Source organism: Scyliorhinus torazame, chromosome 1, assembly GCF_047496885.1.
Source record: "Scyliorhinus torazame isolate Kashiwa2021f chromosome 1, sScyTor2.1, whole genome shotgun sequence".
Lineage (NCBI taxonomy): Eukaryota > Metazoa > Chordata > Chondrichthyes > Carcharhiniformes > Scyliorhinidae > Scyliorhinus > Scyliorhinus torazame.
This window is the reverse complement of record NC_092707.1, coordinates 16777743-16803827: the sequence shown is the minus strand read 5'-3', so window position 1 is coordinate 16803827 and position 26085 is coordinate 16777743. Positions and strand designations below refer to the sequence as shown.

At 50.2% G+C, this 26085-nt stretch overlaps 1 protein-coding gene across 6 annotated transcripts in view; it reads left to right on the top strand.

The window, feature by feature from the left end:
• Positions 1 to 26085, top strand: part of tango2 (transport and golgi organization 2 homolog (Drosophila)) — a 368109-nt gene that overhangs the window by 175595 nt on the left and 166429 nt on the right. For all 6 annotated transcript variants that reach the window (XM_072471054.1, XM_072470802.1, XM_072470976.1 and 3 more), the window contains exons 2-3: positions 5817 to 5931; positions 15530 to 15618. In XM_072471054.1, the coding sequence (XP_072327155.1) occupies positions 5882 to 5931; positions 15530 to 15618 (139 nt within the window). In that variant the 5' untranslated portion in view covers positions 5817 to 5881. The remainder of the gene's footprint in view (positions 1 to 5816; positions 5932 to 15529; positions 15619 to 26085) is intronic.

Sequence of the window (26085 nt, the reverse complement as noted above, 5' to 3'; positions counted from 1 at the left end):
AAAGATCCTGACGTAGTTCCTGGTCGTGCACTCAGATCCTGTGTGGACCAACTGACAGATGTGTTCTCAGACACCTTCAACCACTCCCTACTCCGTTCTAAGGCAATGTGCCTCAAAGACGACTGTCTGGTGGCCTTGACATCTATCATTGTAAAGTGAAGTTGATCATGCCACACATCAATTCCATGCTCCTAGAACGCGTTGATTCATTGCAATTCGCATACTGCCACAACCGGTCCACAGCAGACGCTATCTCCCTGGCCCTACACTCATCCCTGGAGCATCTCGACAACAAGGACTCCTACGTAAGACTCCTTTTCATTGACTACAGCTCCGCCTTCAACACCATAATCCCAGCCAAGCTCATATCAAAGCTCCAAAACAAGACTTGGCTCCTCCCTCTGCAACTGGATCCTCGCCTTCCTGAAACATTGACCACAATCCGTGATGATAAACAACATCTCCTCCACGATAGACCTCAATACCGGGGCCCCGCAAGGCTGCATACTCAGTCCCCTACTATACTCCCTATACACACATGATGACTGTGTGGCAAAATTCACCTCCAACTCCATCTACAAGTTTGCTGATGACACGATTGAAGTGGGTCAGATCTCGAACAACGATGAGTCAGAGTACAGGAGGGCGATAGAGAACCTAGTGGAGTGGTGCAACAACAACAATCTTTCCCTCAATGTCAGCAAAACTAAGGAGCTGGTCATTGACTTCAGGAAGCGAAGTATTGTACACACCCCTGTCTGCATCAATGGTGCCGAGGTGGCGATGGTTGACAGCTTTAAATTCTGTCCTGGGCCACCCACGTCAATGCTACCAAGAAAGCACAATACTATACTAGCTTCGGAAACGAAGGACAATTTGACATGTCCACATTGCCTCCAACCAATTTATACAGATGCACCATAGAAATCATCCTTTTTATTTATAAGTTTAGAGAACCCAATTCATTTTTTCCAATTAAGGGACAATTCAGCATGGCCAATCCACCTACCCTGCACATCTTTGGGTTGTGGGGGCAAAACCCACGCAAACACGGGGAGAATGTGCAAACTCCACACGGACAGTGATTCAGACCCGGGGTCGAACCTGGGACCTGGGTGCCGTGAGGCAGCAGTGCTAACCACTGTGCCCCCCATAGAAATCACCCTATCTGGCTGCATCACATCCTGGAATGGCAACTGCTCAGCCCAAGACCGTAAGAAGCTACAGAGAGTCGTGAACACAGCCCAGCCCATCAGGAAAACCCGCCTACCATTCATTGACTCTGTCTACACCTCCCACTGCCTTGGGAAAGCAGTTCCACATGGGTTATTCTCTCTTCCAACTTCTTCCATCGGGCAGAAGATACAAACGTCTGAGAACACGCACTAATATATTCAAAAACAGCTTCTCCTCCACTCTTACCATACTCCAGAATGACCCTCTTATGGACTGATCTGATCTCTCCACGCATCTTCTTTACTGAGTAATACTACATTCCGTATGCTTCACCCAATGTCTATATCTATGTATTTACATTGTGTATTAATCATATGTCGTATTTCTTTTATGAACTGAACGATCTGTCTGGACTGTACGCAGAGCAATACTTTTCACTGTACCTAGGTGCACGTGACAAATCTCTAAATCTAGATAGTGTAATTATCAGCCAGTCCTCAAATACAGTTAATTGGACAGCATGGCCACAGTGAGGGCTTGATCTTCTGCATCTGCTCATCGGATTCACTCCTCTGTACCTCTTCCTCACTCCTCGACACCAGCAGTTTCAATGTCAGTGAACAATCCAGACAAGGATATCCTTATCACTCCTGACAGCGGATTCACAAGCTATGTCTTGTCGTCAGTAGCAACAGACAACTAGTGCGGCTCCAAAGGTTGCTGCTTTAGTGGGCCAGCAGTGCCCGAGTCGGATCACGTATAAAATGAAACTGCCTGCTCTGCTGATGTAGTGAACTTTGTGCCAAAGGCAATTGCTTCTAGTTCATCCTGTATGGAGTGGATCATGCAAAGTGTTTGCAGGTCACCCAATTAAAGTGGGATGCCAGCATCATGGACACCACTCGCTTTTGGCAGCAGACATTCCTCCTTGTGCAATTTTGTGAAATAAGTTGACCCAGCACCCAATGCTTAAATCATGAATATTGTTTAGCTCGTCTAAAAGAGAAAGGAGACTTTTGTACGGTCTAGAAGGCAGGGAATAATCCAAACCCTCGAGGAGTATAAAGAAAGTAGCACGGTACTGAAGCGGGTAATTAGGAGAGCTAGGAGGGGGGTCATGAAAAGTCCTTGGCAAGTAGGATTAAGGTGAATCCCAAAGCTTTTTATTCATATGTAAAAAGCAAGAGGGTGGCCAGGGAAAGGATTGGACCACTTAAGGACAGTGGGGGGAATCTATGTGTTGAGCCAGAGGAAATGGGAGAGGTACCAAATGAATACTTTGCATCAGTGTTCACTAAAGAGAGGGATTTTGTGGAAGATGATTCTTGGATAGGGTGTGTGGACAATCTGGATCATGTTAACATCGAAAAGGAGGATGTATTGGGTCTTTTAAAGGGCAGCACAGTGGAGGCAGCACGGTAGCACAGTGGAAGGCAGCACAGTAGCACACAGTGGAGGTCAGCACGGTAGCACAGTGGATAGCACTGTGGCTTCACAGCGCCAGGGTCCCAGGTTCGATTCCCCGCTGGGTCACTGTCTGAGCGGAGTTTGCACATTCTCCTCGTGTCTGCGTGGGTTTCCTCCGGGTGCTCCGGTTTCCTCCCACAGTCCAAAGAAGAAGTGCAGGTTAGGCGGATTGGCCGTGCTAAATTGCCCTTTGTGTCCAAAAAGGTAAGGAGGGGTTATTGGGTTACAGGGATAGGGTGGAAGTGAGGGCTTAAGTGGGTTGGTGCAGCCTCGGTGGATTGAATGGCCTCCTTCTGCATTGTATGTTCTATGTCTATGTTAAAAAATGAAATGAAAATGAAAATCGCTTATTGTCACAAGGAGGCTTCAATGAAGTTACTGTGAAAAGCCCCTAGTTGCCACATTCCAGCGCCTGTTCGGGGAGGCTGTTATGGGAATTGAACCGTGCTGCTGGCCTGCCTTGCTCTGCTTTCAAAGCCAGCGATTTAGCCCTGTGCTAAACAGCCTCTCATTAAGGTAGATAAGTCTGCTGGGCCAGATGAGATTTATCCCAGAATATTGAGGGAAGCAAGGGAGCAAATTGCTGGGGCCTTGACGAACATCTTTGTATCCTCATTGGCTACAGGTGAGATCCCAGAGGACTGGAGAATAGCTAATGTGGTACCGCTGTTTAAGAAAGGTAACAGGGATAACCCTGGAAACTATAGGCCGGTGAGCCTCACATCGGTAGTAGGTAAATTATTGGAGAGATATTTCAGGGATAGGATTTATATCTAGTTGGAAACAAATGGACTCCTAAGCGATAGACAGCATGGTTTTGTGAAGGGGAGGTCGTGCCTTAATAACTTGATCAATGTTTCTGAGCAGGTGACAAAGATGATTGATGAGGTGGATGTTGTTTCCGTGGACTTCAGTGAAGTCTTTGACCAGGTGCCTCATGGCAGACTGGTACAAAAGGTGAAGTCACACAGGATCAGAGGTGAGGTGGTAAGATGGATACAGAACTGGCTCAGTCACAGAAGGCGGAGGGTAGCAGTAGAAGGTGTTTTTCTGAATGGAAGGTTGTGACTAGTGATGTTGCACAGGGATCTGTGCTGGGGCCTCTGTTGTTTGTGATGTACATAAACGATTTGGAGGAAAATGTAGCCGGTCAGATTAGTAAGTTCGCGGATGACACCAAGGTTGGTAGAGTGGCAGATAGTGTTGAGGAATGTCAGAAGATACAGAAGGGCTTAGATAGGTTGGAGACTTGGGCAGAGAAATGGCAAATGGAGTTTAATCCGGACAAATGTGAGGTAATGCATTTTGGTAGGTCTAACATAGAGGGAAAATATACCGTAAATGGTAAAACTCTTAGGAATATAGAAAGTCAGAGAGATCTGGACGGGTCCACAGATCTTTAAAGGTGGCAACACAAGTAGACAAGGTAGTCAAGAGAGAATACGGAATGCTTGCCTTCATTGGACGGGGCATTGAGTATCAAAAACTGGCAAGTCCTGCTAGAACCTTGGTGAGGCCGCACTTGGAAAATTGCGCTCAATTCTGGTCGGCACACTACCAGAAGGATGTGCAGGCTTTGGAGGGGGTGCAGAGGAGGTTTATCAGGATGTTGCCTGGTGGAATAACTAACATCCTCCAGGGTGTTAGTTATGTGGAGAGGCTGAATAGACTCGGACTGTTTTCATTAGAAAGACAGAGGTTGAGGAGTGACCTGATGGAGGTTTACAGATTATGAGGGGCATGGAGAGAGTGGATGGGCAGGCACTTTTTCCCAGGGTGGAGGGCTCAGTCACCAGGGGGCATAGGTTTAAGGTCCGTGGGGCAAAGTTTAGAGGAGATGTGAGAGGCAGGTTTTTTACGCAGAGGGTGGTGAGTGCCTGGAACGCGTTGCCAGGGGAGGTTGTGGAAGCAGATACATTAAGCATTCAAAAAGCATCTTGACAATACATGGATAGGATGGGTATAGAGGGATACGCACAAGGAAATGCTGAGGGTTTTGGAAGGTCGAAGGGCCTGTTCCTGTGCTGTATTGTTCTTTGTTCATTTCATTCAGATGCAGCCGATCACTTGAACCATGCATTTCTTAATTCCTCAGGCTGTTTTTCAGCTTTGCAATGCCATGCTTCAAGTCAAAGCTCCTCAACTGTTCCTCAAAGAGAGCACACCAGTCATACGCTGTCCTTTGTTACTTCCAGAAAAAGACTGGGGGCTTTTGGCTTCCCCTCCCTCCACTATCATGGAGCGCAAACAGTGAGGCCGATTTGCAGGTTGATGGTTTTTGGCACCTGAACATTGTTTTCATTGACAAAAGTCAAGGTTCCACTTGAGCATAACTTGTAAAAGGAAGGCCAATTTCATCAGATCACTGGGTTTGGAACAAGTTGTCAATCCTTTTTTTTGTGAGAATACTGCCCGTGCCCTGATGTGTGGACCTGCTTCTGACTGTGGATTAACCTCTTCAAAATATTGCCATACAATGTCGAAATGAGGCTGGTTCCAAATGTTTCAGTAAATTGTCTCTTCCATCAAAACAGGTTTGTGCACCCATGCCTTGGAACCAGCTATAGATCAGTCTCTCTGCTGGCCGAAAGGCTCCTCCTGGCTTCAAATCGACCATTCAATATCTTTTTCAAGAGATACTGAAGCCAAGACTGTTGGACATCTGTTTGATAGATTAGATTACAGCCATTCACAGGTTTTCAATTACATCTGCTTGCTTGCCTCTACTTGTCCAAATTGAACGAGGATAAGGTCTGAGCAGCAAGATGCAAAGCTGTGCTTCCTTGGAACATTGCACTTGAGGTGTCCCTGTTACATCCAAACTCTAATGAAGATTCCTGTATATTGCAGAAACAGCCAGTAGAAACCAATATAAAATGAATAGATGGTGCGCTTCATTTTTGACTCATTTATTTTCAGTGCATGGAAGCAAAAACCAATGAGCTATCATAGTTTTAAAATTTGCCGGTATCATGATGTGATTTTCTTTGCATTCTTTGGTTAGCCTGTATTCGGACATAAACTGTACTGTAGTAATTATGTACAAGTTTAAATTTTGCAATCTTAATTGTGCACAGAGGTGTGGTCAATAGAGACCACGAGTTTATGCTCTGATTGAAAGTTTTCTGGATCATGAGGATTGAATACCATTAATCTCAATTCTATTTCCCCAGGCATCGTACCAATGACCCTAGCTTTATTCCTGGCTCTGAAGAAGTGAAGCTAACCCGAGGTCTCCATGTGTATCATCTTCTTCCAGTTTGACCCGCATTCAGTTTCTGCTTACAGGTATTCTAAGTCAAATCCCCTATGTTGCAAACTCACAAGCCTTTGAAGTGCATGCAGCTCCAATCCCTGGTAGTTCAGCCCTTGAGGACCAGAAAAATTCAGTCAGATTAACACTTTTTTATTTGATGGATTGTCTTGTTTAAAATTGGAGGGTTTGATTTCAAATGCCCTATCCTCCTTTGTGGATAAAAAATCTAGCAACGGTGGTTCTGATTTCAGTAACTCGAGATCCATAAAACTTTATTTAAATTTTAACACAGACCAAGGCTGCATGATCTGGCCCTTGTACAATTCACAAAGGACAAAATGTACACGGTCTTCAGGTATTGCCCACAGAGCGGCGTTCTCCTTGAGACTGTATCACTGACAACTTAAAGCGAGGAACATTTTCATACCTTTTTACGGATCTGGGCAAAGAAATAAATCCATGTTGAATTTTAGGGCTCCCAGTTTAAAGTTGGGCTTGAAGTCTGAGACAGCAGTGTGTTCTTTCAACTTTGCTCTTGAATACCATCACAGGTGATTCAATTACAAAATATATTATGATACAATTTGTCACAATATTCATTAATATATTTATATCCCATTATTCTTATCTTCAGTTATTCTTTAGTTGATGATCTCATAAGAATTCAGAATACTATCACCTCTGGAATTCCCCAACAATCTATCCTTGGTCCCCTCCTATTGCTGCCAATCAAAAACGCCATCCAAAAACACAACAGCACGTTCCCATAGACACTGTTACACCCAGTTTTACCTCACACTGTCTCTTGATCCATCCACTGTCTCTTATTTATCTCCAACATCCAGTACATGCCGAGCAGACATTTCCACCAACAAAATATTGGGAAGGTCAATTGTCTTTGGTTCTTGCCCAAGCTCCATTCTGGGCCATTGAATCCATCCCGTTCCCTGACAACCCTGAGGTTGAACCAGACCAACCGCAACCCCAATGTCACAATTGACTCCAAAATGAGCCACTGACCACACATCTGTTCCATCATGAAGACAGTTTGCTTCAACCTCTGTAGCAACACCTGACTCTGCCCCTGCCTCAGCTGAAATCGTCATCCATGCCTTTGTTAGCTCTAGGCTTACCTATTCTGTTGCTCTTCTGGCCAACTTCCAATAGTCTACCCCCATAATCCTGAGATTATCCAAACCTTTGCTGCCCATATCCTAATTTACAGCACGTGACATTCACCCAACACCCCTACACTTGCTGACCCACTTGATGCACAATCAATTGCACAAAGACTAAAGTTGGGTGCAACTGTGGCTTTATTACAGTCAGATGCGTGGCCTCCTGCTGCAGCTGGCGAAATGGCAGGGCACTGGAGGTCATGCATATTTATGCAGTTCTCCATGGGCGGAGCCAGCCGGCAGGAGCTACCGGCGAACCTGTAGTGCAGGTCCTACCTTACATCTCCTAATACAGTGGTTCACCACATTCATCCCTGTTAAAAATGAGTCCGGCAGGGGTGACTATATACAATTAGTGCAATTATGTACAGTGGTAGGAAAAAGAAAAGTCTATGTTGACGGTCCATCAAAGGTTCAGCTTTGGTGCTTCGTTGGGAGCAGCATAACGGTGGCGGCGAAGTAGGTGTTGGCAGTGGTGGAGGTGGCACCGATGGCAGTGCTGATGCTGGCTAGTCATCGGGGAACTCCGGGAGCGTGCCGAAGTCCTCTTCGTCCTCTTGTGCAGAAAAGGGGAGGGGGGGGTCTGGTGGGGTCAATATTGGCGGCGCGGTGGGAGGGGGGGGCGCATGGGTGGGGGGGGGGGTGTTGGGGTGGAACCTGACGGTGCCAGGTCCCTGAGTGAAACAGTATCTTGGCGGCCGTTGGGGAACTCAACGTAGGCATATTGAGGGTCGGCGTGGAGCAGGTGAACCCTGTCCACCAAGGGGTCCGCCTTGTGGAGTCGGACGTGCCTACGGAGAAGGACCGGTCCTGGATCTGCGAGCCAAGTCGGGAGCGACATCCCGGATGTGGACTTCCTGGGGAAGGTAAAAACACATTCATGGGGTGTGTTATTAGTGGCGGTGCACAGTAGTGACCAGATGGAGTTTAGAGCATCAGGGAGGACCTCCTGCCAGCGAGAGGCTGGGAGGTTCCTGGACCGTAGGGCCAGCTGGACAGCCCTCCAAACCGTCCCATTCTCCCGTTCTACTTGCCCATTTCCCCGGGGGTTGTAGCTACCGTCCTGCTGGAGGCTATACCCCTGCTGAGCAGGAACTGACGCAGCTCATCGCTCATGAATGAGGATCCCCTGTCACTGTGGATGTAGGCAGGGAAACCGAACAGAGCGAAGATGGTGCTGAGGACCTTGATGACGGTGGCAGATGTAATATCGGGGCATGGGATGGCGAAGGGGAATCTGGAGCACTCATCGACCACACTGAGAATGTACGTGTTACGGTCGGTGGAGGGGAGGGGCCCTTTGAAATCCACGCTGAGGCGTTCAAAGGGGCGGGAAGCCTTCACCAGGCACGCACGGTCTGGCCGGTAGAAGTGCGGCTTGCACTCCGCACAGACCTGGCAGTCCCTGGTGACTGTCCTTACTTCCTCAACGGAGTAGGGCAGATTGCGAGCTTTGACCAGATGGTACAATCGAGTGATCCCCGGGTGACAAAGGCTGTCGTGCAGGGCCCGGAGTTGGTCCACTTGTGCGCTGGCACATGTACCTCGGGAGAGGGCGCCTGGGGGCTCGTTGAGTTTACCGGGGCGATACAAAATCTCGTAATTATAGGTGGAGAGCTCGATTCTCCACCGCAAGATTTTATCATTTTTGATCTTGCCCCGCTGTGTGTTATTGAACATGAAGACTACCGACCGTTGGTCCGTAAGGAGAGTGAATCTCTTACCGGCCAGGTAATGCCTCCAATGCCGCACAGCTTCAACGATAGCTTGTCCGTCTTTTCGACGGATGAGTGTCAAATTTCAGAGGAATGAAGGGTGCGGGAAACGAATGCCACGGGTCTGCCTGCCTGGTTTAGAGTGGCGGCAAGGACGACTTCTGAAGCGTCGCTTTCTACTTGGAAAGGCAGTGACTGGTCCACTGCGGCAACCTGGCCTTGGCGATGTCTGCTCTGATGCGGGCGAAAGCGTGTTGTGCCTCGGCCGCGAGGGGGAATTGGGTGGACTGAATGAGTGGGCGGGCCTTGTCCGCATAGTTTGGGACCCACTGGGCGTAGTAGGAAAAGAACCCCAGGCAGCGTTTGAGGGCCTTGGGGCAGTGGGGGAGGGGAAGTTCCATGAGGGGGCGCATGCGGTCGGGGTCGGGCCCGAGAAGTCCGTTTTGGACAATATAGCCGAGAATGGCTAACTGGGTCGTGCTGAACACATATTTCTCTGTGTTATAGGTCAGGTTGAGAAGAGTGGCAGTGCGGAAGAATTTATCGAGGTTGGCATCGTGGTCCTGCTGGTCATGGCCGCAGATGGTGACATTATCTAAGTACGGAAAGGTGGCCCGCAAACCGTACTGGTCAACCATTCGGTCCATCTCTCTTTGGAAGACCGAGACCCCAGTGTGACACTGAAAGGGACCCTAAGGAAGTGGTAGAGGCGACCGTCCGCCTCGAAGGCAGTGTATGGCCGGTCCGACTTCCGGATGGGGAGCTGGTGGTTGGCAGATTTCAGGTCAATTGTTGAGAAGACCCGGCACTGCGCAATCTGATTGACCATATCAGATATGCGTGGGAGGGGGTACGCGTCGAGCTGCGTGTACCGATTGATGGTCTGGCTGTAGTCCACGACCATCCTGTGTTTTTCCCCAGTTTTAACCACTACCACTTGGGCTCTCCAGGGGCTGTTGCTGGCCTTGATAATACCTTCCTTAAGCAGCCGCTGGACTTCGGACCTGATGAAGGTCTTGTCCTGGGTGCTGTACCGTCTGCTCCTAGTGGCAACGGGCTTGCAATTCGCAGTTAGATTGGCAAAATGGGAGGGGGTCGACCTTGAGGGTCGCGAGGTCGCAAACGGTAAGGGGGGGTAAGGGCTCGCCGAATTTGAGGGTGAGGCTCTGGAGGTTGCACTGGAAGTCCAGGCCCAACAGGATTGCAGCGCAGAGATTAGGAAGGACATAGAGGCGGAAGTTACTAAATTCTACGCCCTGGACCGTGAGGGTGACTGTACAAAAGCCTCGGATCGGGACGGAGTGGGATCCGGAGGCTACGGAGATCCTTTGATTAGCAGGGCGGACCACGACGGAGCAACGCCTTACCGTATCTGGGTGAACAAAGCTTTCGGTGCTCCCAGAGTCCAGCAGGCACGAGGTCGCGTGGCCGTTGATTTTCACCGTCGTCGACTCGGTGGCCAGGTTGTGCGGGCGAGATTGGTCCAGCGTCATCGAAGCGAGCTGTGGGTAGCCATCGGATGCTTCAGGTGGTGAGCGTGTGCAGTTCCGATGTCGGGATGTCCGGAGACCCTGTGGGGGACAAGGTGGCGGCGCCCATGGTGCGCACATTGTTGGGTCGGGACAAGATGGCGGCGCCCATGGGGCGCACGTGGCCGAAGGGGGACAAGATGGCGGTGCACATTGGTCGCACATGTACCCGGGAGGAGAAGATGGCGGCTCCCATTGTTTGTCTGGCGTGGGGGAGGGGGCTATAGCGGGCGCGATCGCAGCGACTGCGCGGGCCTGGCACACAGCCGTGAAGTGGCCCTTTTTACTGCAGGCTTTACAAACGGCAATGCGGGCCGGGCAGTTTTGGCGTGGGTGCTTCTGCTGACCACAGAAGTAGCAGCGGGGACCCCCGGGGTGCGCGGATCGGCGTGCGGCGCTGGCGTATTGGGATGGCAGGGCCTCGGCTGAGGAGGTCGTCGGCGGGGTCCAGGAGGGGTAGGAAGGAGAAGAAGGGTGGGCAGCGCGGTGGGAGGGGTATGATTGCACGTTACGAGATGCGACCGTCATGGAGAGCGCCAAAGTTTTTGTCTCTGCCAGTTCGAGCATGGCCCCTTCCAGTAATCGTTCTCGGATGCGGTCCGACGCAATCCCCGTCACGAAGGTATCGCGCATGAGGAGATTCGCGTGTTCGGCGGCCGTAACGGCCTGACAGTCACAGTCCCGGACGAGTGGAATTAGGGCCCGCCAGAAGTCTTCGATGGACTCGCCAGGTAGTTGCGAGCGGGTGGCGAGTACATGCCTGGCGAAGAGCATGTTCATCTTCTGCGCGTAGTGTTCCTTAAGGAGTTCCATTGCTTTTGTGTAATTCGTGGCATCTTGGATCAACGGGAACACGCTGGAGCTCAATCTGGAGTACAGGACGTTTATCTTCTGAGCCTCCGTTGGCGCGGGGTCCGCCGCGTTGTTGTAGGCCTCAAAACATGCTAGCCAGTGAGTAAAGTCTTTTCTGGCATCGGGCGAGTGTGGATCCAGCTGCAAGCGATCGGGCTTAATTCTGATATCCATTCTGTGGAAAATCTGACTGTAATAAATTGATGCACGATCAATTGCACAAAGACTAAAGTTGGGTGCAACTGTGGCTTTATTACAGTCAGATGCGTGGCCTCCTGCTGCAGCTGGCGAAATGGCAGGGCACTGGAGGTCATGCATATTTATACAGTTCTCCATGGGCGGAGCCAGCCGGCAGGAGCTACAGGCGAACCTGTAGTGCAGGTCCTACCTTCCATCTCCTAATACAGTGGTTCACCACACCACCTTAACTCTCAGCCCAGCAACACCTCAAATTTATCATAGAATTTACAGTGCAGAAGAAGGCCATTCGGTTTATAGAGTCTGCACCGGCCCTTGGAAAGAGCTGGACACAAGGGCAATTTAGCACGGCCAATCCACCTAAGCTGCACATCTTTGGACTGTGGGAGGAAACCGGAGCACCCGGAGGAAGCCCACGCAGACACTGGAGAAAGTGCAGACTCCACACAGACAGTCGCCCGAGGCCGGAATTGAACCCGGGACCCTGAAGCCGTGAGGCAGCAGTGTTAACCACTGTGATGCCCATCATCTTTTTCCAATTCCCTCCATGGCCACACCCCCCCACCCCCCCCAATCTCGGTATTCTTCACAAGCTCTACATGCCTCTGAGATCTGTGCTCCTGACATTCTGGCCTTTGCACACCCCTGTGTTAATCCCAACAATAGTAAAGGAGTGTTTTTCAAACTTTTTTTCCACGGGACCCACTTTTACCAACCAGCCGACCTTCACGACCCACGCTGGCCAACCTCACAACCCACCATTTTTGCTTACTTTTAATGCAACAGGTGAGCCTGCTTGGTTCTCACAACCTCACTTACTTTGTCATTCAATGTTATATTTTTGCTAAGGACTTCAGCTGATGATTTAAGTTCTCACTGCATCCTTTGGAAAAAAAATCAAGTCTGTTCTCGAATTCCCCATGCTTAGTCTTCAAATGCCTTCGAGGGTTTTAAACACTCATTTGCCTGTAATTCCCTACGTAGAGCACACTTGGGCTTTGCATTCTTATTTGCATTGGCACAATTACATTGCATTGCACAATTGCATTGGCACAAGGGGCTTTTCACAGTAACTTCATTTGAAGCCTACTTGTGACAATAAACAATTTTCATTGCATTTAACAAAGCCATAACCTCAAAAATCATCTTAGGGCAGCACCGTGGCACAGTGGTTAGCCCTGCTGCCTCACGGCGCCGAGGTCCCAGGTTCAATCCCGGCTCTGGGTCACTGTCCGTGTGGAGTTTGCACATTCTCCCTGTGTCTGCGTGGGTTTCACCCCCACAACCCAAAGATGTGCAGGCTAAGTGGATTGGCCACGCTAAAACACCCCTTCATTGGAAAAAATGAATTGGGTACTCTAAATTTATTTTAAAAAAAGAAAAAAAAAACAGAAATCATCTTTGTAGTTGTAGTGCCTTGTTACCGATTTCAGTTTTCCTTTTTTTAAAACGACCCATCTTCAATTCTTCACAGTCCTGTTCCCTTGCTTGCTTGCATCTAGAAAATGGAGGAATCTCTCCTCCTGATTTCACGCCAAAAGCACAGATGTCCAGGGCACAGGACATCAGTGTTCGCGCCGGGTACATGACCTGCTCTCTGCTGCTGCTTCTGGCTGGAAGACTGCATCATTCCATTGAAAAGCTGTCATGGCCAGCATTCTCAATTTAAGAGCGGGTCACAGCCGTTGGGCGCTTCACCCGTGATCGGGAAGGCCGTGACAAGTCACCCTGTGATCCTCTCAACACCTGCCCATGACCAGCAGTTTGAAAAACTGGTAAAGAAATAAGACTCAAATTTGTCTTTTGCCTTCAGAATGTTTATTCTCTGGACAGCTCAGCATTGTAACTATCTGTTTCCCCATACCCAACTGTTCAGCTGTGTCCATTTATACTTGTTTGGAGGTCGAATCAATGACCATCAAAAGGATACAATTGCTGATACATTGACACCGCGGCTTTAGTCACTCAATCAGCTGCTGTAAGCCCTGATCTCCAGAAATCCCTCCCATTAAACTCTCCCCCTCGGGATCAATCTCGACTTCTTTATAAGGTACTGCTAAAAACCTACCTCCTGGCTCAAGCTTTTGCCAAATTTGTGCTACTATTTCCTCTGTTTGAGAATCACTCCTATGACGCCATTTTACGATGTTGAGGGAACTTTATAAAGGCAGATTATTCAAATCCGTGTACTGAGTGTGAGTCATTGAACATTGATGGAATAAGCACCACTCATCTTTCGTTTTTAAAAGATAAAGATTTTTTATTTCAACTTTGAACAAGGTGGCAATATGCAACGGGAAGTGTTAGGTACTCAAAATGGACAAGGAACTATCACAGTTAAAATACAAACTATATTTTTCACATTTATTAAAGATTAAAAAAAATAGGGCTTTTTCTGGCGTTTTCCTTTATCCAAACATTTTCCACTTCAGTGTTGTCTTTTTGTGTTAAATTAAAATGACCAAGTGCAACATTTAATAGTTTTCTGCACAATGTCCGTGCAGCATTAAGCAAATCTAGGTCAGGTTGATCTGAACAAAGCACCTAGATCACAACATCAAACCACTGCTTCCCCTACTTGACCAGCTTGACTTTCAATTTCCTCTCTGGCCTCCCTTATCCTTTGTGCACTCTCTGGATGAGATTGCTACAGCCGCCAGTCCTGCCAAGCTTGAGGACTCTTTTTCTTTATGCCTTGGACTTCAGACATCATTAAATAACATCTACAGCTCTTTGCACTGAGGATCCTAGACGAGCAGAAAAATTTCAGTCACAAATATCTGAGATGCTTCACACCACATCCCCAGTTCTGGGACAGAATTTTAACCCTTTCAATTCCTGACTCTTCACTTTGGTATTTTGCTATTTTTACCTAGTTATGTTGTGTGGTGCACACTAAACAAGTATATAATCTGTCCATTGAACATTCTCTTCGCATTTATGCGGAATAAGTAACCACCAGATTTGTTATATTACCTGGAGTAATATATGTTACTCATTTGTTTATGCCGAGTGGAACTTAACTGTGATGATGATGAATACTCAAAGTCGTCCAGTGATAACAAATAATTTATTGAGTAACTTATCAATTAACTTGTGAGTTCGATTCTTCAATACTATTACTAGTTGTTAAATTAAAAAGATAGAATTAGATTAACTATGAATAATATATTTTACACTCTGAGCTAACTATACTTCTGTTCTCTAGCCACCACACACCCGAAGAGAGCAGGGATTGAGCTTGTATTTATACTCCCTGTTTGTGTTCACCTCTAGTGATCATCTGACCATACTGACTACATATTAACCCTTCATGTAATAATAATAATAATAGCTTATTGTCACAAATAGGCTTCAATGAAGTTACTGTGAAAAGCCGCTAGTCGCCACATTCCGGCGCCTGTTCCGGGAGGCCGGTATGGGAATTGAACCCGCGCTGCTGGCCTTGTTCTGCATTACAAGCCAGCTGTTTAGCCCACTATGCTAAACCAATATACACATCTACAGAGATCACTACAAGATTAACAGGTATTTTGCAGTTGAACTCCATTCCCATACACAGTATCAAACTGTCGGATCTTCTTTGTAAAATAAAAACACGGGTTTATTTTGCTTTCTCTACTAATATTAGTTACAAAGGCTGGAATTTTCCAATCCCATCATGGCTCGACCCGCCGCAGGAGATTGGGCAGCTCAGCAAAAGGTTCATTGACTTTCGGCGGGTCTGGACAAGCCCGGCAGTGGGTGATGCTGGAAAACCCTGCCCAAAGTCAAGTGGAGCAGCACGGTAGCATAGTGGTTAGCACTGTTGCCAGGGACCCGGGTTCAAATCCCGGCTTGGTCACTGTCTGCGCGGAGTCTGCACGTTCTCCCCGTGTCGGGGTGGGTTTCCTCCGGGTGCTCCAGTTTCCTCCCACAAGTCCCGAAAGACGTGCTTATTAGGTGAATTGGACATTCTGAATTCGCCCTCGGTGTACCCGAACAGGTGCCGGAGTGTGGCGACTAGGGGCTTTTCACAATAACTTCATTGCAGTGTTAATGTAATGTGACAATCATAAAGATTATTATAATTTCCTGACCTTGCCCTTTGACTAATGGTTCTGATTACATTGGCAAAGAGCTTTGACTCTTATATATGTACATTCTGTCCTTCCACAGGTTTATCCTGGCAGCAAACCGAGATGAATACTATTCCAGACCATCAAAGCCAGCAGATTTCTGGGGAAACAACAGTGAGATTCTAAGCGGTAAGGACATAATTAAGCTGAAGTGCAATCCTTCAAAATAGGTTGAGTGGTGGGACGAGCATGATTTCTCGTAACCAATGTGTTTTACTTTTTGTGTATTACCTTTTAAAACAAATCACAAGTAAATTCTTCTTCACCTTGTGGGCACATTCAAATAAAGAAAACCACTTGAAGTCTATCAACAATGTTTTTTTAAAAACAGTCAGATTTATTGCATTCAATAGGCAACTGGCAGCAAATTTGTATGGTCGTGGTGCTTGTTATGAACCCAGCTGATATTACTCCTGGACAGTCAGGTCCCAGAGCAGAACCACAGCTAAATTGATCTTAACTTTTATTTTTTTCTTTAGAGACCTGGATGAACAGAGTTGCAGGACTGCCAATTCACTTTTAACAAACGAATAAAACATTTATTAACCAAGAAAATATTAACCATACTACAATACCCCTTCGTTGCAACAATATCTTTACACGTATTTTCGGCACGCGCTTGGAGGGCCGAAGGGCCTGTTCCTGTGCTGTACATTTCTTTGTTTTGTATACACAGATTTATAAGGTTTTTTGAAAATAAATTTAGAGTACCCAATTGTTTCTTTTTTCTAATTAAGGGGCAATTTGGCATGGCCAATCCACCTAATCTGCACATCTTTGGGTTGTGGGGGTGAGACTCACGCAGACACGGGGAGAATGTACAAACTCCACACAGACAGTGACCCGGGTCCGAGATTAAAACCCGGGTCCTCGGCACCGTGAGGCAGCAGTGCTAACCACTGCACCAACATGCTGCCCACAGATTTATAAAGATAACACAGGTTAAAAGTATAATGTTCGCAGTAAATACACAGTCCATGCAAACCAATAGGCCAACTGGGGTCAGACACACCACACTCTGAAACTAAGTGGCAGATGCCACCCAATGTATGTGGACATCTCATCAAATTTCCTCAGATGCTTATCACACTGAGCCAACTAGTCTCATTGGAACTATGCCTTCTGTTTCCAAACACCACTCTCGAAAAAAACACACCTTGGAATCTTCTCTCAAACCACTCTTTCCCTTGGATGCCTTCATCAAGGATTCACTTCCATAATTTCAATCTCTCCTTTCAGAATTCCTCTGCCTTGGATTGCCACCTTCAGTCAAGCTTCCACACAATCTCTCAGGTACCCAGCCGTGCCAAAGAACACCACTGCTTCACCGGCTGTATTAAGATGTCACCAAACTTTTGATTTATCTCTGATGTCTAGCTTCTCATTTTAAATCTGGATCTTGCAGCTGTGTCTTTAACTTAGAGCACTTTGACTTCCGGGTGCGGCTGTGCAGAGCTAAGTCGCATGTTCGGCAGCTCCCGCTTTGAACGGACTTTTGGGCTCTTTACAGGGCCCCCAACGGAATTTTTTCGACATTTCCCGGTGTGGGAAGAAGACTGCAACATTCCCCCGACAGTGTCCCCCAGGAATGGTATGTCTCTTGGTTACCAGACCCGGCAGAAAAAGGCTTGAGGGCCTTTATTAAAAGTGAATTCTAACAGCAGAGGGAACAACTGTGAAAAGATCTACCAAGGCCATTGAAGAAGCGGGGTCGAGGCTTCCAGTGGCGGCCATGGAGGAGTAGGTCGCGCATTCGGCAGCTCCCGTCTGGAACGGACTCTCAGACCTTTTTCAGGAGTTTCCACAGACTTTTTGGGGCAGATTGGTGAAGCGAACACTGCCAAAATGATTCCCTCTCGAGACTTCCGGTTGCGGCTATGCGGAGCTAAGTCGCACATTCGGCGGCTCCCGCAAAAACGGACTTTTGGGCTCTTTTCAGGGCCCCAAAGGGCACTTTTTCGACGTTTCCCGGTGTGGGAAGGAGTTAATAACAGCTCCCCGTCAGTATATGGCTTTAACTAGGAGCGGGGCGACAAAAAAGGTGGTGATGGACCCGAAGAAGGGAGGGAAGAAGGGCAAAATGGTGGCGGGCAGAGACCAGGCAGCGTGGAGGCAGTTGGCGGAGGAGCAACTGGAGGGTATCCAGCGCTGCCTCAGAGAGATTAAAATGGACCTGCTAGAGCCGATGAAGGCTTCTATTGATAAGCTGCTGGAGACACAGACGGCCCAGGGGGTGGCGATCCGAGAGGTTCGACAAAAGATCTCTGACAATGAGGACGAGATCTTAGGCCTGACGGTAAAGGTGGAGGCGCACGAGGCGCTCCACAAGAAATGGCAGGAGCGTTTCGATGAGATGGAGAATCAGTCGAGGCGGAAGAATCTACGGATTCTGGGCCTCCCGGAGGGTCTGGAGGGGCCGGACGTGGGGGCCTATGTGGTCACCATGTTGAACTCGCTGATGGGAGCGGGGTCCTTCCAGGGGCCCCTGGAACTGAAAGGGGCCCATAGAGTGTTGGCGAGGAGACCCAAGGCTAACGAGCCTCCGCGGGCGGTGCTGGTGCGGTTCCATCGGTTCGTCGATTGGGGGGGGGGGTGCTCAAGTGGGCCAAGAAGGAGAGGAGCAACAGGTGGGAGAACGCAGAGGTTCGAATATACCAGGACTGGAGTGCGGAGGTGGCGAAGAGGAGAGCCGGGTACAATCGAGTGAAGGCGGTGCTGCACAGGAAGGGGGTGAAGTTTGGCATGTTGCAACCGGTGCGACTGTGGGTTACCTACAAGGATCGGCACCATTATTTTGTGTCTCCGGAGTAGGCGTGGGCCTTTGTTCAGGCCAAGAAGCTGGTCACAGACTGAGGGTCGGGATGGGCGATTGGGGACTGCGGTGGATATGTTATGCCTATTTTTTGTTCGGGGGGGGGCCTTTGCATTGTTTTGGGTTTCTTTTTCTCTGTGTTTTTCTCTTTCGGGTTGGGGAGGGTGGATGGGGCTGGTTAGGCACTGTTTTGGTTGGTGGCGGGGCATGGTAGGTGGAGAGCGTGGGCTTTTTTCCCGCGCCAAAGACTGGGGGTTGGGGGGCGGGGAAGCGAGGATTGTTTCCCGTGCTTAGAACGGACGGGGGAGGGGGAGAGCCTGTGGATGGGGAGCGGGAGAGGAGGGTGTGCCACACAATGGGAGGAGTCGAAGGGGAGGCGGGAGTGGCCGGGGTCAGCAGGAGTCAGCTGACTCGCAGAAATGCAATGGGGGGAGTAAACCAGCTAGGATGGGTCCAAGCCCCGGGGGGGGGGGGATCAAGTTGCTGCTGCTAAGGTCAAGGAGGAGCTGGAGCGAGTGGGGGGGGTGTCGAGACGGGGGTATGCCGCTGTGGGGAACGAGCCGGGTGTGGGGTGCGGGCGCGTGACTGGCCGAGGAGGGGTCATGGCTAGTCGGCGGGGGAGGGGGGCGGGCAGCCACCTGATCCGGCTGATAACCTGGAATGTAAGGGGACTGAATGGGCCGGTTAAGCGGGCCCGCGTGTTCGCGCACCTGAAGGGGCTCAAGGCGGATGTGGTTATGCTCCCGGAGACAAACCTGAAGGTGGTAGACCAGGTAAGGCTGAGGAAAGGGTGGGTAGGTTAGGTGTTTCACTCGGGGCTAGATGCCAAAAATCGAGGGGTGGCGATCTTGGTGGGAAAGAAGGTGTCGTTTGAGGCGTCGAACATTGTGGCAGATAATGGCGGCAGGTACATAATGGTAAGTGGTAAGTTGCAGGGAGAGAGGGTGGTACTGGTCAATGTGTATGCTCCGAACAGGGACGATACGAGTTTTATGCGGCGTATGTTGGGTCGGATCCCAGACTTGGAAGTGGGTCGCCTGATAATGGGGGAGACTTTAACACGGTGCTTGATCCGGCACTGGATCGCTCCAGGTCTAGGACGGGTAGGAAGCCGGCGGCGGCTAGAGTGCTGAGGGGATTTATTGACCAAATGGGAGAGGTGGACCCTTGGAGATTTGCAAGGCCGGGGGCTAGGGAATTTTCATTCTTCTCACATGTCCATAAGGCTTATTCTCAAATCGACTTTTTCATTTTGAGTAGGGCGCTGATAGCGAGAGTAGACCATACCGAGTATTCGGCAATAGCCATTTCGGACCACGCCCCGCATTGGGTGGATTTGGAGATGGGGGAGGAGAGGGACCAGCGCCCGCTGTGGCGCTTGGAGGTGGGGCTGTTGGCGGACGAGGAGGTGATCGAGCGGGTCCGAGGAAGTATAGAGAGGTATTTGGAGACCAACAACAACGGGGAAGTACGAGTGGGGATGGTATGGGAGGCACCGAAGGCGGTGGTGAGGGGAGAGCTGATCTCCATTAGGGCCCACAAGGAGCGCGGGGGAGAGGCTGGTGGGGGAGATGGTGAGGGTAGACAGGAGGTATGCGGAAGAGCCTGAGGAAGGATTGTTGAGGAAAAGGCGCAGCCTCCAGGCCAAATTCGACCTGGTGACCACCAGGAAGGCAGAGATGCAGTGGAGGAAGGCCCAGGGGGCGGTCTACGAGTATGGGGAAAAGGCAAGTAGGATGCTGGCGCATCAACTTCGGAAGCGGGACACAGCTAGGGAGATCGGGGGAGTTAAGGACAGGGGCAGGAGCATGGTGCGGAGTGGGGTTGGCATCAATGGGGTCCCTGAAGGACTTCTACGAGGAATTGTACCGATCCGAGACCCCACGGGAGGAGGGAGGGATGGGCCGTTTCCTGGACCAATTGAGGTTTCCAAAGGTGGAAGCGGGACTGGGGGCCCCGATTGGGCTGGAGGAGCTGATCAAAGGGATAGGAAGCATGCAGGCGGGGAAGGCACCGGGGCCGGACGGTTTCCCGGTCGAGTTCTATAAAAAATATATGGATCTGTTGGGCCCGCTGTTAGTTACGACCTTTAATGAGGCAAGGGGGTGGGGGGGGCTTTACCCCCGACAAAGTCCCGGGCACTGATCTCCTTGATCCTGAAGCGGGACAAGGATCCCCTGCAATGTGGGTCTTACAGACCGATTTCCTTGCTAAATGTAGATGCCAAGGTGCTGGCGAAGATCTTAGCCACGAGGATTGAGGATTGTGTGCCGCAGATCATCCATGATGACCAGACGGGGTTTGTGAAGGGGAGACAGTTGTTGAACGTGAATGTGCGGAGGCTTTTGAACGTTATCATGATGCCGGCGAGGGAGGGGGATGCGGAGATAGTGGTGGCGATGGACGCTGAGAAAGCCTTCGATAGGGTAGAGTGAGGGTACCTGTGGGAGGTGCTGAAGAGGTTCGGGTTTGGGGAGGGGTTTGTCAGGTGGGTTAGGCTGTTGTACGAGGTCCCGATGGCGAGTGTGGCCACAAATAGGAGGAGGTCCGAGTACTTTCGGTTGCACCGAGGGACGAGACGGGGGTGTCCCCTGTCCCCCCTGCTCTTCGTGCTGGCGATTGAACCCCTGGCTATGGCACTGAGAGAGTCGAGGAACTGGAGGAGTTTCGTGCGGGGTGCGGAGGAGCATAGAGTGTCGCTTTATGCGGACAACCTACTGCTGTATGTGGCGGACCCGGGGGGAGGAATGCCAGAGGTAATGAGGATCCTTAGGGAATTCGGGGACTTTTCGGGGTACAAGCTCAATATGGGGAAGAGCGATCTGTTCGTAGTTCAGCTAGGGGACCAGGAGAGGGGGATTGGCGAGCTCCCACTAAAAAGGACGGAGAGGAGCTTCAGATATTTGGGGGTCCAGGTGGCCAGGAGCTGGGGGGCACTGCATAGGCTTAACTTTACAAGGCTGGTGGAGCAAATGGAGGAGGGGTTCAAGAGGTGGGACGCGTTGCCGCTGTCCTTGGCGGGTAGGGTGCAGTCAGTCAAAATGTCTGTGCTCCCAAGGTTTTTGTTCCTGTTCCAGTGCCTCCACGTGTTTATCCCGAAGGCTTTTTTCAGGCAGGTTAACAGGAGTATAATGGGGTTTGTGTGGGCGCGAGGGATCCGAGGGTGAGAAGGGTGTTCCTGGAGTGGAGTAGAGATAAGGGGGGGGCTGGCGCTGCCCAACATCTGTGGGTACTACTGGGCCGCCAATGTGACAGTGGTGCGCAAGTGGGTGATGGAGGGGGAGGGGGCTGCACGGAAGAGGCTGGAGACGGCGTCCAGTGTGGGTACAAGTCTGGGGGCGCTGGCAACGGCGCCGCTGCCCCCCCCCCCCCCCCCCCCCCCCCCCCCCCGGGAACACCTTCAGGTACTTAGAGGTAAGGGCGTTTGCCAGACGGCAGGTGGTGGAATTCCCGCGGCTACTGCCACACACAGTACAGGACAGGGTGCTCTTGGGGGGGTGGGTGGGAGCGGGGAAGATCTCCAAAACCTACCAGGTGATGCAGGAGGAGGAGGAGGCCTCGGTGGTGGAGTTGAAATGTAAGTGGGAGGAGGAGTTGGGAGAGGAGATCGAAGAGGGGACGTGGGCAGATGCCCTAGGGAGGGTGAACTCTTCCTCTTCGTGCGCGAGGCTCTGCCTCATACAGTTTAAGGTGCTGCACAGGACACACATGACTGGGACAAGGTTCTTTGGGGGTGAGGACAGGTGTGTTAGGTGCTCAGGGAGCCCAGCAAATCACACCCATATGTTCTGGGCATGCCCAGCACTGGAGGAATTTTGGAAGGACGTAGCGAGGACGGTGTCGAGGGTGGTAGGATCCAGGGTCAAACCGGGCTGGGGGCTCGCAATATTTGGGGTGGCAGAGGAGCCGGGAGTGCAGGAGGCGAAAGAGGCCGGAATTCTGGCCTTTGCATCCCTGGTAGCCCGGCGAAGGATTCTCCTTCAGTGGAAAGATACGAGGCCCCCAAGCGCGGAATCCTGGATCAGCGATATGGCAGGGTTCATTAAATTGGAGAGGGTGAAATTCGCCTTGAGAGGGTCGGTACAAGGGTTCTTTAGGCAGTGGCAACCGTTCTTCGACTTTCTGGCAGAACGATAGACATTGGCCAATGGCAGCAGCAACTCGGGGGAGGGGGGGGGTTACTTTATTTTTATTTATGTTATTTACACTGGAGGGTCTGAGGGGGTGTATACACCTGTTGTCTTAAGTCGGGGTGTTAATGTTAATTTATTATTTAGGTACAGGGGGGGAGGGGTTTGGGGGGGTTGCTTTTTTAGATTGTGTTTTGTACTTAACCCTGTTGGGTTCTTTTTTCTTTCTAATTTTGTTATTGATATTTTATGAAAACCGTTAATAAAAATTATTTTTTTTTAAACTTAGAGCACTTTCTGGACTTCGTTTTGTTCTTTTGGGAAGTCTGCTTTTTCCAGTTCCCTGGTCCCGTTCCTTCTCCTGGGCCCAGTTTAAAATCAACCTCAAAAGTGCTTCTTAACATGGGTTGCTCCTGGTTGCTGAGTAACAGCCTAGTTTTCCATTAAACCATGTTTACTTTCACCTTTCATTCTAATACAGGCACAGTTTAAAGTGACCAAGTGCATGCATCTTTAACGTAAAACTACCTCAAGTTTAAACCCTTATAAAGAAACGCAAAATTAAATTTACTTAAAGCTATACTTTGTGTCTAATTCCCAGAAATACATATAGATCATTTAAAATCACCTTGGTTTTCTGACATGCCGCATATGTGCTACACCTGGAGCCATGTATGTGCAATGGGACTAAATTGGAAGGTTAAAGGTTCAAATAGCCCTGAAAAGGGTAATTTCAGTGATGATGTAGTCAAGAAGAAGTATGACTGGGGGGAATAATTTGCTTCAGACCTATGTTTCCCCCAACTATGGAGGATTTCCCTCACCTCACATGGGGATGTTGAGATCTTTGCAGAGGTTGATTGTCATAATTGGTGAACAAGCTCCATTATCAAGTTAGAAGAGAGCAAATGAGATGGACTGCGGTCTTTTTTTAAAAAAAAAATTGAGAGTACCCAATTCATTTTTTTCTAATTAAGGGGCAATTTAGCGTGGCCAATCCACCTACCTTGCACAACTTTGGGTTGTGGGGGCGAAGCCCTCGCAGACACGGGGAGAATGTGCAAACTCCACACAGACAGTGACCCAGGGCCGGGATCGAACCTGGCACCTCGGCGCCATGAGGCAGCAAGGCTAACCCACTGCGCCACCGTGCTGCCCTTGGACTGCGGTCTTTACTTCTGTCTCGTGATTCGAGAGTTCCCCATTCTGTTCAGCTTGTGTCCTAAACTACTCCAGAGCTTTGGTGTCTTTCTGCAAGGTTATAAGAATCCGAACTGGCATCTCCTGCTTGGGCAATACTTACCATGTCGTAATGGATCACCAAAGATCTCCAACATCAACAGCTTGCAATCATATAGTGGCTCTAACATATTAAAATGCCCCAAGGCACTGGGAACAAGCCACTTGGTTTCTCATCAGCTGAGCTACAAGCTATGTTGGAAGTTAAAACGTGTTGACCAATCGTTCAGTTCTCAAGAATATGGTGGTTGGTCACCCCTGGTATCGGCATTAAGAGAAATAGTGTAAAACTAGGTTTTTGGATGAGTTCTCCCCTTTGCCATCCCATCCACCACCACCACCCCATCTTAATGTTTGAACTGAAATGAAAATCGCTTATTGTCACAAGTAGGCTTCAAATGAAGTTACTGTGAAAAGCCCCTAGTCGCCACATTCCGGCGCCTGTTCGGGGAGGCTGGTATGGGAATTGAACCGTGCTGCTGGCCTGCCTTGGTCTGCTTTCAAAGCCAGCAATTTAGCCCTGTGCTAAACCAGTATTCTCTTCCGGGGCGAAAGGGTGGTACAATGGTTAGCACGGGTGCCTCACAGCGGCAGGGACCCGGGTTCAATTCTGGCCTCGGGTGACTTTGTGGAGTTTGCACTTTGTCTGCGTGGGTTTCCTCCGGGTGCTCCGGTTTCCTCCCACAGTCCAAAGATGCGCCGGTTAGGTGAATTGGACATACTAAATTGCCCCTTAGTGTCCAGGGATGTTAGGTTTAGGTTAAGGGGTTATTGGGAAGTGGATTTGTTGGAGGGCTCTTTCGGAGGTTCGGTGCAGACTAGATGGGTGGAATGGCCTTCTTCCAGAGCTGCAGTCTCTGTGCCATCTCTCTGCGCTGAACCCGGCAGAACGTGCTGTGGTGAACACCACTTGTGGTATATTATATGTATTATGGCACTGCCCGTATATTAGAGGTACGATGGTAAATCGCTGCCTGCTGACTCCGCTCAGCAGACGGCGTATAAAAGTGAGTGCTCTCCTGCGCTGCAGCCATTCTGGTTCCAGCTACAGGAGGCACAACATCTTGTTCAATAAAGCCTCGATTGCTCCACCATTCTCATCTTGTGGTAATTGATGGTACATCAATTTATTGAACAAGATTTTTAAACGATGGATCTCCTCATCAACCCTGATCACCTGCAGCTGAGCCCTGAAGCAGCCAACGCCACGTCCACCTTCGACCACTGGCCAACCTGCTTCGAAGGCTACCTCAGAGCAGCCGCTGAAGAACCCTCGGACGCGCAGAAGCTCCAAGTCCTCTATTTACGGGTGAGCCCTGACATTTTTCCCCTCATCCGGGAGGATGCGCCAACCTACTCCGAAGCGATGACCCTCCTGAAGGGACATTACGTTCGACTGGTGAATCAAGTGTACGCCAGCAACTGCCCGGGGAGACTCTGGACAATCTCTTGCGGGCCCTGCAGATCCTAGGTAGGAATTGTGACTGCCAGGCAGTTTCGGCAGTCCAGCACACCGAACTTTTAATTAGAGACACTTACGTCACGGGCATGAATTCAGCATCCGCCAGCGGCTACTGGAAGGGGGTACGCTCGATCTTGCGGGGACTAGGCAACTCACTAATTCATTAGAAGTGGCCTCCCGTAACGTGCAATCCTACGCCCCCAACTGCACGGCACCCTCGTGGGCCCCACCAGCTGCCGACTCCAGCTCACCGCAAGCCTGCCAACTCTGGGGGGCCCAAGTGCTATTTTTGCGGACAAAACAAGCACCCCAGGCAATGCTGCCCGGCGCGGAGTGCGACCTGCAATGGGTGTGGGAAGAAAGGACACTTTGTTTCTGTTTGCCAGACCCGGTTTGTTTGCCAGACCCGGTCAGTCGCCGTTGTTTCCAGGCCTGGCATTTCTACACCCCCCATGTGCGACCCAGGGGCGCCGCCATCTTCCCCTCCGCAAGCCACGTGCAGCCCGTGGGCACCGCCGTCTTCCCCACGGCAAACCACGTGCGGCTCGTGGGCGCTGCCATCTTTGATGCCGCCCCGCACGTGCGCCCCATGGGCGCTGCCATCTTCGGCGTCATTTTGGAACTTGCCTCAGGACCTCGGCTCATCTGACCGTTCGCCACCGACCGCTACCTCCGCCACCGCTGACCAGCCCGGGACTTCCCAGCATCTTCCATACCACGCCTCTCTCACCTTGGATCAGTCTCCGCCCCACAACCTCGTGACCGCTACGACGACGGTGAAGATCAATGGGCACGAGACGAACTGCCTCTTTGACTCCGGGCGCACAGAGAGCTTCATCCACCCTGCCATGGACGTCCACCTCCGGGGTCTCGCTCCCAACATGGCTGACAGTTCCTGGACCCGTCCTCCTCCAGAAGCATGTGCGGAGCCAGAAATCGGACCCCTAGCTTGA